We start from the raw sequence: 14,517 nt of genomic DNA, 5'->3' as shown, positions 1-14,517 counted from the left end.
CAGCACAGGGCCAGGCTATCCAGGGGACAGAGAACGGTACAGATAATCCAAAAACATTACCGTTCTTAACACAGACTAGGTCTACACCTCATGAAAATGTGTTGGGTATAAACTGCTGGAAGAATGGGTTAATCCAAATATAGTAAGCACAACACACCTGCTTGCTAGCATGACACTGGAAAACAAATTTTCTGCCACCAATGCATCCACCTCAAGGGGATTCCTAAAGGTCTGCAATAAGGGGAAAATAATGCATGTAGACGGGCAGAGTAGTTAAGGGCAGGAAAACTGGATACACGTGCAGAGCACCTAAGAGCGGATGCTAAGTGGTCCCATGCTTCCCTTCCTGCGAGGAGGGGGAAGAGGCTCCTGCTTGATACTCCTGCTGCTCAGGAAATAGAGCCCACAGCTGACCCTTGCACGTGAGCATTTCAAATGACCATAACCTCCAGCGACTCCCAGGGAGACAGTACTGGAGAGCGTAGGAATCACATTTAAGACAAGTCACTAAGTCTTCATTTATTTTCTCAGCTAGAAAATGTGATCTGACTATATCAGCACCTGCTTCACATGGTGTCAGAACTAAGTAATGTCAATATGGAGACATAAGGTAAGAGCTGAGCAAAGGGTGTGTGAGGAAATGAATGGCCCATCAGCATCTGGCAAGAAGCTACAGTGAGCACAGTGAGCACGGGTGCCATGCAGCAAACCTGAACACTAACTAGGCTTGTGGGCAATCTCTGGTAAAAGCCGAGGAGTAACTAGGAAAACCCTTCCTCACTATAAGGTCAACGCAGAGAACAGAAACGTAAACTGTGGGAGAATTCCTTTTTCTCGAGTGTGCTCTCTGACTGGTAACGCAACTATACTTCAATATTCTTGTACTGCTTTTCCATGACAAGAATCTTTCTTCTTTGGGCTAAAAAAGCCCAAAGTCTCTGCCGAGTCTAGTCACATGACTGATGACAATGTATGTAACATGTCACCTAAACACAGCCTTGAAGAGGGTTTCCTGAGGCTCTGATTTGTCCTGACCCATTTCATGAGCTCTTTAAGATTTCCCTACTGTAACTCAGACAAATGGGAGTAGCTTCACCCTAACGCTCGAGATTCCTCACTTGCTTTGAAACACAGGAGCTTCAGTGAGCTCCTCTTCTCTTCTTGGCAGAAGCCCACAAGGAAAGAATCTTATGGGTAAAACACCCCTTTCTCAGTCCTAGGTAGGGGTCCTCCCAGTCAGCTTGTGCTTCCTCCCTCCCCAGCATGAAGACAAGACCCTTCAGGGCCCAGGGCAAGGACCAGGACTGAGTTTGTCTTCACCAAGGAAGTTCTTAAAGTTAAATTACAGGTTTCATCTCAACACTATGCTAAATCAGTTTTGTTCAGCACTATGACTTGGTGGAGTGCAGGAAATAATCAAGTCCCAAGGAAATCCTCCAGGGAGGGCTGGAGAGAGGGCTTAGAGGTTAAGGTGCTTGCCTGCAAAGCCTAAGGACCAATGTTCAACTCTCCTGGTCCCACGTAAGGGACAAACAAGAATCCACAAAACGCCCTCCATGGAGGACTGACCCAGCAAAGGAAAGGAAAGGAAAGAGCAGAGCTCCACTTCTGAGAGGACCACGGGCTTGGAACACAGGAGCTGAGTTAAGGAAATGCTCCTCACTTCTGTGCTGCCCATCTGCTGTTGACGTCGTTCTTGCACCTGGCTGGATACGAAGGCTTCCTGCGGTGAAAACAGATAAGCTGTTTCTTCTTACCTCAAGAACCACATACACACTTTAGGAAGGTGACAAGATCATATGCAACATGGGGGCTGTGGATGAGCCACTCCTGCCCCACAAGTTAGTGACGTACTGAACAAGCACCAGGACAGGCTCTGGCACCAAGGCTGCTGTGAGTCACATGCAAGGATACAGGGGTTACTGTCATCGATGTGGCAGCTGTCGAGGATCAGGGGAATGCCATCCAGCTCATTCACCTACAAAGAAGATGAACCAGGTCAGGCTGACAGTGTTACAACATGATTTACAGTCACATTCCGCACAGGCTATCAGCCCAGCAATACCTAAGCAGACATGTGAATAAAAGTGTACTCCAGGGCTGGAGAGATGGCTTAGTGGTTAAGTGCTTGCTTGTGAAGCCTAAGGACCCCGGTCTGAGGTTTGCTTCCCCAGGACCCACATAAACCAGATGCACAAGCCATCTGGAGTTCCTTTGCAGTGGCCAGAGATCCTGGCGTGTCCATTCTCTATTTATCTGCTTCTTTCTCTGTCTGTTGTTCTCAAAAAAAAAAAAACAAAAAAAAACAAAAAAAACCCCAAAAAAACAAAAACCATAGTGTACTCCATCTGCCCCCTCCATCACTCCATGAGGGCAGTCTGGCAGACATGTCAGGTAGCCTGCTTTCCAACGATGCCTCACCAGGATAAGCTTCCAGACGTCTGAGCTCCAACCTACAAATGAAAACATGCTGCCAGAAGATCAACACGGGTCCTTGTCTAGTAAGGCGACACTTCCTAGCTATAATTCAAGTCCACAGACACACACACAAAAACTCAAGTACATTAAAAAAAAGGTTAAAGGGCTGGAGGGATGGCTTAGTGGTTAAGGCACTTGCCTGTAAAGCCTAATGACCCAAGTTCAATTCTCCAGGTCCCACGTAGGCTAGATGCACAAGGTGGCACATGGTATCTGGAGTTTTGCAGTGGCTAGAGACTCTGGCATGCTCACTTGCTTGATATCTCTCTCTCTCTCTTTCTCTCTCTCTCCATCCCTCCCTCTCTCTGTCTCTAATAAATAAATAAAAATTTTAAGTGATCTACCATATGACCCAGCTACAGCACTCCTAGGCATAACCTTAGAAATACGTGCTCAACCAGGTTTACTGCCGCTCAATTCACAATAGCTGGGAAATGGAACCAGCCTAGATGTCCCTCAACTGATGAGTGGATAATGAAGATGTGGCACATTTATACAATGGAGTTCTACTCAGCGGTAAAGAAAAATGAAGTTATGAAATTTGCAGAAAAATGGGTGGACCTGGAAAGGATTATACTAAGTGAGGTAACCCAGGCCCAGAAAGCCAAGCGCCACATGTTCTCTCTCATATGTGGATCCTAGCTACAGATGATTGGACTTCTGCGTGAGAAGGAAAATACTTGGTAGCAGAGGCCAGTAAGTTAAAAAGGAGACATAAAGGGAAGAGAAAGGAAGGGAGGAGGGTACTTAATAGGTTGATATTGTATATATGTAAGTACAATGATTGAGATGGGGAGGTAATATGATGTAGAATGGAATTTCAAAGGGGAAAGTGGGTGGGGGGAGGGAATTACCATGGGATATTTTTTTATAATCATGGAAAATGTTAATAAAAATTTAAAAATTAAAAAAAATTGGGCTGGGGAGACAGCTTAGTGATTAAACACTTACTTGAAACCAGGGTACTTAATAGGATGGTATTGTATATAAGTAGAAGAATAGATAAATGGGAGTGAAAAGGCCCAAAGTGAGGTCAGGGGAAGAGATTGAGTAAAGGAAAGGTGGAGGGAGGGCTAATGAAAATCTAAGAGGATATAAATAAATCATATGGAAGCCTCTGTTTTTGGACAATGGAACACTCAGGAGCCGTAGACTGCTGCTAGAAAATTTTCAGTGTCAGGGATGGGATACTTTCCAGTGAGTTGTTGGCCAGGAAGGTTCCTGATGCCTCCAAAACATTATAGGCTATTGCTGAGGCCCTTAGTTTCCCACCAGGAATAGATGGTAAGACCCTATTGCTGAAGATTCCACATACTTGGGCTGCAAGGCCACAAAGAAATTGTACTGGAACTGAGCTAATAACCTCCTCCTTGTAGACTAGCTGACAGAAAGCTGGAAGAAGCCATTCTACATGCAGTTAAATGGGAGAAAGAGATACCACCAGTGAAGATACTCACTAGTGGACACTGCAAGCCTTATACTTGGCCAGCCAGGCAAAATGAGCCAATGGGTGCAATAGTGGCACATCTGTCATGGTGGAAACCAACTGCCCTCTAATTGGACTGGAGGCCCGCTCCATAGGAGGGAATATATCAATGATACTGAAAACTTAAAACAGGGGTAGTCATGAGGCCTAGGGGGGTAACGTCTGCTGATGTCTGGATAAATGTATATACTACACTTATCACACTGCCCAGTAAGTGCTTCTCTTAATATTCATACCCTTATATTAATGCTACTCTCACTTTTGGTAGAGAATCTTCTCTTTTCATATGGCAGTGACCCTGGGATGACTCAGAAGGCAACATGGTGCTGGAAAGAAGTGACTGGAGTACTGAGTCATATCTCGACCACACCTTCCAAGGCTCAGGATCTAATGTGGAAGAGGTGGCAGAAAGAATGTAAGAGCCAAAGGAAGGGTAGGACTCCTTACAACGTGCTCCCCCCAGACACAAAATGGCCTGGATATCCATGACCTCACAATGCCTGATACTACCTACATAAGACCATCATAAGAGGAGGAAAAGATCATGACATCAAAATAAAAGAGAGGCTGATTGACATGGGGAAGGAATATGATGGAGAATGGAATTTCAAAGGGGAAAGTGGGGGTGGGAGGGTATTACCATGGGATATTTTTTATAATCATGAAAGATGTTAATAAAAATTGAGAAAAAAAAAACCCAGGGAAAACATCAAACGGTAACTCCAAGTCTGACACCTCTAACCAGTGACAATTCTCCAAGTCTAATCAGTGACCAGTTTCTGGAGTTCCAATTCTGCCCCTTTAGGTAGGCTACTCATATTCCTGGAAAACTACATCTGATGCTGGCAGCTCTCCTTGGTAGCCATCCCACAGTCCTGGCATCTCATTGGCTCTCCACTGAAAAACCCACAGTTAATCTTCATAGCTCCATCAGCCTCCACACAGATAATCCAACAAGTCTGCTTCACACTGCCCATGACCATTTCCAAAAAAACAAAACCGTGTTGCAAATTCAAGGACCCTCTCTTTTCTGCATTTGTTATACCAACTTGTTAATTCAGAAGGGAATAAATCAGACTTTGAAGAACAGGACACTCCTTCAGCATTCAGACCCCCTCAAATGATTCTACATTCTTCCTGTGTTCCAATGCCGATCAGCTAGTCCAATCTCAGTGGTTGTAATCTATCAAACAATTGCAGCTGAACTGGTAGCAGTTTCAGTCCAAAGATTTCCTCTTTTTCTGTGTCATATCCCTCTGTACACACCAGTCCATTTCTACACAATGCAACCCTACACAAGTTCTCAGGACATGGGCATAATAGCAAGCCTCTCCAACTGCTTCCAGGCAAAGCTCTTTCTTCCCTCATAAGCAAACCTCACAGTTGATAGTTCTTACTTCATTCAGGTCTTTCAACTCTGACTAGAATGGTCCATCAAGCTGTACTTACAGCACTGCAAGGCATCTCTTAGGCCAAGGTTTCAAAATGGTCCACGTTCCCCCTGCAAATCAGTTCCAATTGACCAAAACCACAGAATCAGTTTTCTAGCAGCAATGACCCCACTTCTCAGTACCTAGCTACAAATGTCTGGACTTGTATGTGAGTTCGAGTGAAAACTGGTAGCAGAGGCCAGTAAGCTAGAAAGGTGCTATGGGGGGAGGTGCTTAAAGAGAGGGTATTGGGTATGTGTAAGTTGATGAACAACTCACTGGGAATGCAATGGCCTAAGTAAGGTCATGGGAAGGGATTAAGTAAAGGAAAGGTGGGAGGAGGGTTCATCAAAATTTAGTATGTCATGAATAAGCCATATAGAAACCTACTTTCTTGGATAATGGTGCACCCAGAAGCCATAGATTGCTACTAGAAAAATTTAAGTGCCAGGGATGGGATACTTTTGATTGCGTTGTTAGCCAGGGAGGTACCTGATGCCCCCAAAACATTATAGGCCAATGCCAAGACTCTTGCTTCCCCACCAGAACTAGATGGTAAGATCCTATTGCTGAAGACTCCACATACTTGGGCTGCAGGCCACTGAGAAATTAAGCTGGAGCTCAAATGAGAACTTCCTCCCTGTAGACAAGCTGACAAAAAGCTGGAAAAAGCTACGCTGTATACAGTCCTATGGGAGAGAGAAGCCATCAGTGGTGATAAACAACAGTGGACATTACAAGCCTTAAGTTTGGCCAATCAGGCCAAATGAGCCAACAGGTACAATTGTGGCATGTCTGTTTTGGGGGAAACCAAGTGTTCTCTAATTGGACGGGAGGCCCACTCCACAGGAGGGAATATATGCCTGAACTGAAAACCTAGTCAAAAGTATGTGACGGGAGATAAGTCCTAGAGGAGTATCGCCTACTGCTGTCTGGATGAATAAATGTATTATGCTCACCAACTACCCTGTACTTTTCTTAATGTCCATACCCATATACTCATGCTACTCTCAGATGGCATTGACCTCTGGGATGACTCAAAAGTCACCAGTGTGCTGAGAAGAAATGACAGTGTGGTGTTCAGCACTGAGACATCTCTATCATACCTTCCAAAGCTCAGAGTCCATTGTGGAAGAGGTGGTGAAAAGAATGTAAGAGCCAAAAGAAGGGTAGGACTGCTTACAATGTAATCTTCCATACATAAAATGGCCTGGATATCCATCATCTTATAGTGTCTGGCACTACCTACACAAGACCCTCATAATAAAAGGAAAAGATGATGACATCAAAATAAAAGAGAGATTGATTGAGGGGGTAGGGGATATGATGGAGGGTGGATTTGTAAAGGGGAAAGTGGGGGGGAATGATCATGGCTTTTTGTTGAGAATCATGGAAGTTGTCAATTAAAACAATTTAAAAAAAAACACGTCCATAAAAAAAATAAGATGAGCTGGCAAAAAAAAATTTTTTTTTAAATCTTTTAAAAGAAGGGTTAAGGGCTGGAGAGATGGCTTAGCGGTTAAGCGCTTGCCTGTGAAGCCTAAGGACCCTGGTTCGAGGCTCGGTTCCCCAGGTCCCACGTCAGCCAGATGCACAAGGGGGTGCACGCATCTGGAGTTCGTTTGCAGAGGCTGGAAGCCCTGGCGCGCCCATTCTCTCTCTCTCCCTCTACCTGTCTTTCTCTCTGTCTGTCACTCTCAAATAAATAAATAAAAATTTTTTTAAAATATATTTAAAAAAAGGGTTAAGCAGAGCTGGAGATGACTTAGCGCTTAAGGCGCTTGTCTGTGAAGCCAAGAATCCATATTTAACTGACTCTCCAGGTCCCAAGTAAACTAGACACACCAGGTGACACAGGCACGCAAGGCCGCACCTTTGCACATGTCTGGAGCTCGGGTGCAGTGGCTAGAGGCCCTGGCCACCCTTCTTTCTCTCTCTCTCTCTCACAGAAGAAAAAGGGGGGGAGGGTTATGCAAAAAAAAAATAATAATCCTTACACAGATGTACTCTACCAATGTACTTGATTATAAAATTTTATGATTTTGAAATCTTGTTTTATATAATTTCTAAAAGTTTTGAAATTATAAAATGAAAAACAAATTAATCTCATAATATATTAAACAAAGAAAAATTATTTCATAGAATTCAGTGTTTTGACTTTATTATACTTAGCAGAAGCTAATTTTACCTAGTCATCCGAACATCAGTAGTAGATCACACTGTTATTTAAATTTTTGGTTTTTCCAGGTAGGGTCTCATCTAGCCTAGGCTGACCTGGAATTCACTATGTAGTCACAGGGTGGTCTCAAACTCATAGTGATCCTCCTACCTCAACCTTCCAAGTGCTGGAATTAAAGGCATGAGCCACCATACCCAGCCCACACTGTTATTTTGAATGATAATTAATCTATTTAACTTAAAGCACATGAGCCATGGATGCCATTAGCAACCAAGATTTCTAGCCTACAAGGGAAGGACCAGATGAATTAATTTTACATTTAAATTAGAAGTATTATGAATTCATGATATGACTGTTCTCTCCTAGCTCAGTTTATCAGAAAGACCTGGATGCACAGAAACCCAGTAGCATCAAGCACTCGACTAAATAGCTACACTAACTTCCAGGGGAATTTTAGCAGACTTGCTAGCAACTATTCTCACGGAGGGTTCACAAATACCAGGAAGAAGAGAATAAATCATAGGCAATCATTTGACTTATGTTGTTTTTCTTTTAGGTGCTGGCGAGGGGATGTAAAATGAAGTACTATTTGGTAGACACCTGGCTATGCTTGGCAGTCACAGACATGCTAATGACACTGCCGAGAAGTACTGGCAGGAAAGTAAGGCTCAGTCAGACCCGTCTCTACGGTTACTATCTACTAGGGTGACTGAATCAAGCCAGGTTAGAGGATACCAACAGTTCATAAGACACACGCTGAAGGATAAGAGAGCACACTACTGGCAATTTGACATTTATACCCAGCTTGATGAATTCTATAATACAATTTGAAGCTGATTTTTATTTTTCTGGTAAATCATTTTATATTTTACAAAATATTGAGGGGCAAAACCCCATTCATCACTGTGAACAGTGTGTGAAGCAAGGAAGAAGGGACAGGTCTGACCACTCTGCAGAAAGGGTCCTGGGCATTTTATGACCATGTTCGAGATAGTAACCAAAGCTTCTAGAAGGAGCTCTCACTTGCACTCTAGTAACCTGCCACCTTCAGACAGCAGGGTGAATGCTAACAAGAGATTACCTATGGGGAAGGAGAACTGCTACTGACAGATGGGTGATGACAAGCAAGGACCAGACAATGAGCAAAGGTCTTATGACAGAGACCAAACACACCAGGCCAGCCTCACCAGCTCCCTGTGAGGGGATGACCCAAACCTCTCTAGAACAGCCGTGTCTCCGTGCTAGACTAAGGGGAGTTTTCAATCCCCAGGTTAGCCAAGGGAGCATGGAGCACGGGACTTACAGGAAAGAGCTGAGTGGGGAGGGGGCGCTAGCAGAGGAAGAGCCAGGACCACAGCTAGAGCAGGGGCACGGAACTCTAGAATAGGAGACAAGTGCGGCAGGACCAAGGGGCAAGCCTGGGGCCTTGAAGACTTAAAAATGCGGGCACCAGGGCCTACTTCAGAGGCAATGTGACAATGGGATGGATGTCAACATCTGGTGAGCTTGGGAGCACGGGGACTCTCAAAGGGCCTTGGGGTGGAAGGGTCATACTACTGTTGGCTACAATAAGAAACTGGGGAGTCCTCAAAGTCCATGAAACAGATACAGCTTCCATAGAGCCAAATTCACACTGTCATTCTGTATGGAAACTGCCAGCTTCTAAAACAGCAGTTTTATTATTTTTTAGGATTTTTATATTTTTAGGATTTTTTTTTACACTTTTCAAAAAATTTATTTATTTATTTATTTGAGAGCGACAGACACAGAGAGAAAGACAGATAGAGGGAGAGAGAGAGAATGGGCGCGCCAGGGCTTCCAGCCTCTGCAAACGAACTCCAGACGCGTGCACCCCCTTGTGCATCTGGCTAACGTGGGACCTGGGGAACCGAGCCTCGAACCGGGGTCCTTAGGCTTCACAGGCAAGCGCTTAACCGCTAAGCCATCTCTCCAGCCCATTTTCAGGATTTTTATTCAATGCAAAAAAGAGAGAGAGAGAGAGAGAGAGAGAGAGAGAGAGAAAGAAAGAAACCTAACAATTTAAAAGAAAAGAACTCTGAAATGTCAAATGGGTAAGATTTTCTTTGTTGGAACTGAAATTGCATGCTAAATGCTTAAACTTAAGCACGCGACCTGGTCAGAGTTTTTGAGCATCAGCACTACACAACAGGCAAGCTTTAGGCCCACAGCAGGAACATATGCTCCTAGGTAAACACCTTACTCACACTGCTGCGTTACGAAAGCACATGAAGAAACTTTTCATAGAAATCCACGAACTGTTTTCAACCCCAAAGGGCTATTCTCGACACAAATGACAAACATGTAACTCTGCACTAGGAAGCCAAGCACCAGGGCCACACTTCCGCCAGGGGCTCGACGCCCCTGCACGCCATTACAGAGCCCACGTTTACCGCGCAGCTGCCAGTGCAGAGCTGACGTCGGGGGCAAGGGCGAACAATGAAGAAATTAACGAGTTTTCTCCTGTTAGCACTCCATAAAACAAGGAAGTTGTTTGTTTCTTTACCTCACACGCTGGGAGCCACCTGTAAACCTGCAATAAGTGAGTCATGAGCTGTAGTTCATCTGGGGAGCCAAGCTCAGTCAACACTGCTGTATTGTACATGGTGATGCTGTCTACCAACACAATAAGCCTGGATTAGACAACACTTGTCCTCTGGAAACAGTGCAGACAGAAGACGGCTAACTAGCATGCTCCTTTTCTGCCCACAGGAGGTATGGATGGCAGAGGGCACATGCTACAAAGCACACAGCACTGAGAGCAAGCTCTTTCAGGAACATGCTTCAGGCTGGCAGGATTTCCCTCAATTACTGTGTGTGTGTTCAATGAATGGTGGATACAAAACACAGAAACCTAAATAAAGTCAAGCAGACTCATAGTATTAGCATGAGGTGTAATCTTCGCCACTCAGTTCTCAGCATTTGGCAAAAATATATTCTTGCTGGGTATGGTGGCACACGCCTTCAATCCCAGCACTGGGGAGGCAGAGGTAGAAAGACCACTATGAGTTCGAGCCATCCTGAGACTACATAGTGAATTCCACATAGCCTGGGCCAGATCAGACCATACTTAAAAAAAAGAAAAGTATTCTTAGTAGAGCTCCTAAAAACATGCAGGCAGACCCAGAAATCAACAGTTCTCATGCCGAAAGGACTGGATAACCAACGTGAGCATGGCAGACTAGTTGTGCATCCATGTAGGACAACGTCCTAGAGGCAAGTTGACAGCCAGCTAAGCAAGTGGAGGGATGATGACAGGACCATCTCCTAGGAGATGGCAGAGACTCAGGACTTCTGAGGGGACTCAATTACCATGACCAAATTTCACAGCGAACACGGGCTCACAGAGAATTCCAGCTCAGCCTTTCAGGCCCGTGAACTTCATTAAGTCCAGGTTTCTGTAGGTGGAACACAGCCATTTGGTGAAGTTTTAAGAAAGCATTTAGCAGGGCAACTAGCACAAGAACCAAGAAATGGCGGCACTTTGTAGCACTACTGACATGTTTCTGAGATTCCAAATATTTCTTTCACCGTGAGCTTAAAAAGAGGTGGACATAGTAATCCTCACCAACGATGAGCTGTCCTTCAACAAAGTTCAGACCAGAAAGAGGCAGTGGGGTTGAGGAGATGGCTCAGTTGGTAAAGCATCTGCCACGCAAGCAGGAGAACCTATGTTCGGGTTCCTTAGATCTCAGGTAAAAGTCCAGGCAGCAACATCCACCCGCAATGCCATTGCTGGGGAGGTAGAGCCAAGAGGAGACCTGGGCATGCTGGCTGGCTAGTCGAGCCAGCTCAGTGAGCTCCAGACTCAAAGAGAGACCCTGTCTCAAAAACTTGGTGGCTGAGCAACTGAGGAAGACATGTCAATGTCTGGCTCCCATGCCCATGTGTGTGCATGTGTGCCTCCTCACATATGCTTAAATATGCATGCACACAAATTTATACATGCATGCGTACACACAGAACAAAGAAAGGCACACTTCTGCAGCTGAAAGAACCTTGGTGGATGTGAGCTACTCCATATTCAGATCATGCTCTCGTTGTCCTCTAAGCTGACATAACTCTGCATTATCATCGCCACCCATGCTCCTCTGCTGGCTTTTGCCTTACTTGGTGATCCCAAGCCTCACACCAATGTACAGCCATTGACTGCTGACTTCCTTGATCCATGCTGTGCTGTGCAGCTTAGTGGCGGCCATTCTGGGAGCGAGCTGCTGCTTCTGTCTCTAGTGCTGGGGACAGTGAGCAGGCAGACAGGCTGCATTCTGCAGTCACTGCTCAGACAGAACTCAGAGCAGAAGCCTAGCCAACAGTTCATAACCCAAGCTACACACTGGAACTGTGTGCGGAGGTTTGAAAACACACCAATGATGATTCCTAACCCCAGAACTATGCACCTGACTCCCTGGGCATCGGTGTCTTAGATAAGCTTCTAGGTGACTCTAAGATGCAGCTGAGGTAGGACATGATCCACCCAAGCAAGAGCACTTACTAAGCCAAGGTCTGTGAGACCAGCTAAAGCTACAGGTGGGACTTGTGAGCTGTGCTCTCCACGCTGCCTGTGTAGCTGTTGTTTTCCAGACTTCTGCACCTGAGCGAGGTCACCACACACAGTACTGTCACCTCTAACACGCACCTCACTGAGATCACCTCACACGGAACTGTCACCTCTAACACGCACCTCACCGAGATCACCTCACACGTTACTGTCACCTCTAACACGCACCTCACCGAGATCACCTCACACGGAACTGTCACCTCTAACACGCACCTCACCGAGGTCACCTCACACGGAACTGTCACCTCTAACACGCACCTCACCGAGGTCACCTCACACGTTACTGTCACCTCTGACACGCACCTCACCAAGATCACCTCACACGTTACTGTCACCTCTGACGCGCACCTCACCGAGGTCACCTCACACGTTACTGTCACCTCTGACGCGCACCTCACCGAGGTCACCTCACACGTTACTGTCACCTCTGACGCGCACCTCACCGAGGTCACCTCACACGTTACTGTCACCTCTGACGCGCACCTCACCGAGGTCACCTCACACGTTACTGTCACCTCTGACGCGCACCTCACCGAGGTCACCTCACACGTTACTGTCACCTCTGACGCGCACCTCACCGAGGTCACCTCACACGTTACTGTCACCTCTGACGAGCACCTCACCGAGGTCACCTCACACGTTACTGTCACCTCTGACGCGCACCTCACCAAGATCACCTCACACGTTACTGTCACCTCTGACACGCACCTCACCGAGGTCACCTCACACGTTACTGTCACCTCTGACGAGCACCTCACCAAGATCACCTCACACGTTACTGTCACCTCTGACGCGCACCTCACCAAGATCACCTCACACGTTACTGTCACCTCTGACACGCACCTCACCGAGGTCACCTCACACGTTACTGTCACCTCTGACACGCACCTCACCGAGGTCACCTCACACGTTACTGTCACCTCTGACGCGCACCTCACCGAGGTCACCTCACACGTTACTGTCACCTCTGACGTGCACCTCACCGAGGTCACCTCACATGGTACTGTCACCTCTGACACACACCTCACCGAGGTCACCTCACACGTTACTGTCACCTCTGACACGCACCTCACCAAGATCACCTCACACGTTACTGTCACCTCTGACACGCACCTCACCAAGATCACCTCACATGTTACTGTCACCTCTGACACGCACCTCACCAAGATCACCTCACACGGAACTGTCACCTCTAACACGCACCTCACTGAGGTCACCTCACACGGAACTGTCACCTCTAACACGCACCTCACCGAGGTCACCTCACACGTTACTGTCACCTCTGACACGCACCTCACCGAGGTCACCTCACACGGTACTGTCACCTCTGACACAGACCTCACCGAGATCACCTCACACAGTACTGCCACTGCATTGCCATGACCACCAAGTCAAGGCATGGAACCTTTTCACCACCACAAATCTTCTGTGCATCCTGGCAATCCCATCACTTAACCTCCTCCCAGCCTTAGGCAACCACCGATCTGCTTTCTGTCAGTACTTTAAATAAATAAAAGTCATCAAAAGAAGTCCTTTCCCATGTTCTGATATCCATCCACCTGGTGACAATCACTAGAACAGTTTTTTTTTGTTTGTTTCTGATTTATTGATAGGTATTTGTAATTTTTTTTTTTTTTTTTGAGAACTGAAAGGGTGTCTATTTCTTCCTTGGTCTTTACAGAATTCTTTCATTTTGTTAATGTTTACTGGAACCAGCTTTTGGTTTTGGTTAATCTTCTATAGCATTATTACTTGTTCACTGCCTTTAGCTTACCAATCTAGAAGACCAGGGATATGAGTGAAATTCTGCTTCACCTTAGAAATGACACAAGGCAGGAATCAGGTGACTGGTACTGGCAGAGAACTGGTGATTTAGGATTTTTTTTTAAAGTTTTTTTTTTTAAATTATTTATTTATTTATTTGAGAGCAACAGACACAGAGAGAAAGACAGATAGAGGGGGAGAGAGAGAATGGGTGCACCAGGGCTTCCAGCCTCTGCAAACAAACTCCAGACGCGTGTGCCCCCTTGTGCATCTAACTAACGTGGGACCTGGGGAACCGAGCCTCGAACTGGGGTCCTTAGGCTTCATAGGCAAGCACTTAACCGCTAAGCCATCTCTCCAGCCCTGATTTAGGATTTTTTACCCTGAGCCAAAATAGTCGTTAGAAGTATCAGCAGAGAACATTTCCAGAGGAGCAGAAACAGACTTTGTCACCATCCACACAGGGCAGGAATGTTAGAGGAGGGTCTGTGAGGTAAGGGGCGTGACAACACACTGCTGTGAGCCTGTTCAGAGCCAGCAGCCAGAAAAGAATATGGGGAAAGTCCAATATCTATATTCTTGTCTTTTAATATTTTGAGACATA

At 45.9% G+C, this 14,517-nt stretch overlaps 1 protein-coding gene across 3 annotated transcripts in view; it reads right to left on the bottom strand.

The window, feature by feature from the left end:
* The window catches only part of Atxn10 (ataxin 10), a 166,907-nt gene that overhangs the window by 23,406 nt on the left and 128,984 nt on the right, over positions 1–14,517 (bottom strand). Inside the window, exons 10-11 of one of the 3 annotated variants that reach the window (XM_045152028.1) lie at positions 1,855–1,978; positions 1,664–1,723 (exon numbers count right to left, since the gene is read on the bottom strand). In XM_045152028.1, the coding sequence (XP_045007963.1) occupies positions 1,664–1,723; positions 1,855–1,978 (184 nt within the window). Of the gene's footprint in view, positions 1–1,487; positions 1,724–1,854; positions 1,979–14,517 lie in introns of those variants that run through there. The other 2 variants (XM_045152029.1, XM_045152030.1) reach the window with 2 other exon arrangements.

This window comes from Jaculus jaculus, chromosome 6, assembly GCF_020740685.1.
Source record: "Jaculus jaculus isolate mJacJac1 chromosome 6, mJacJac1.mat.Y.cur, whole genome shotgun sequence".
NCBI lineage: Eukaryota > Metazoa > Chordata > Mammalia > Rodentia > Dipodidae > Jaculus > Jaculus jaculus.
The sequence above is the reverse complement of the archived record's forward strand: the minus strand, read 5'-3'. Positions and strand labels throughout refer to the sequence as shown.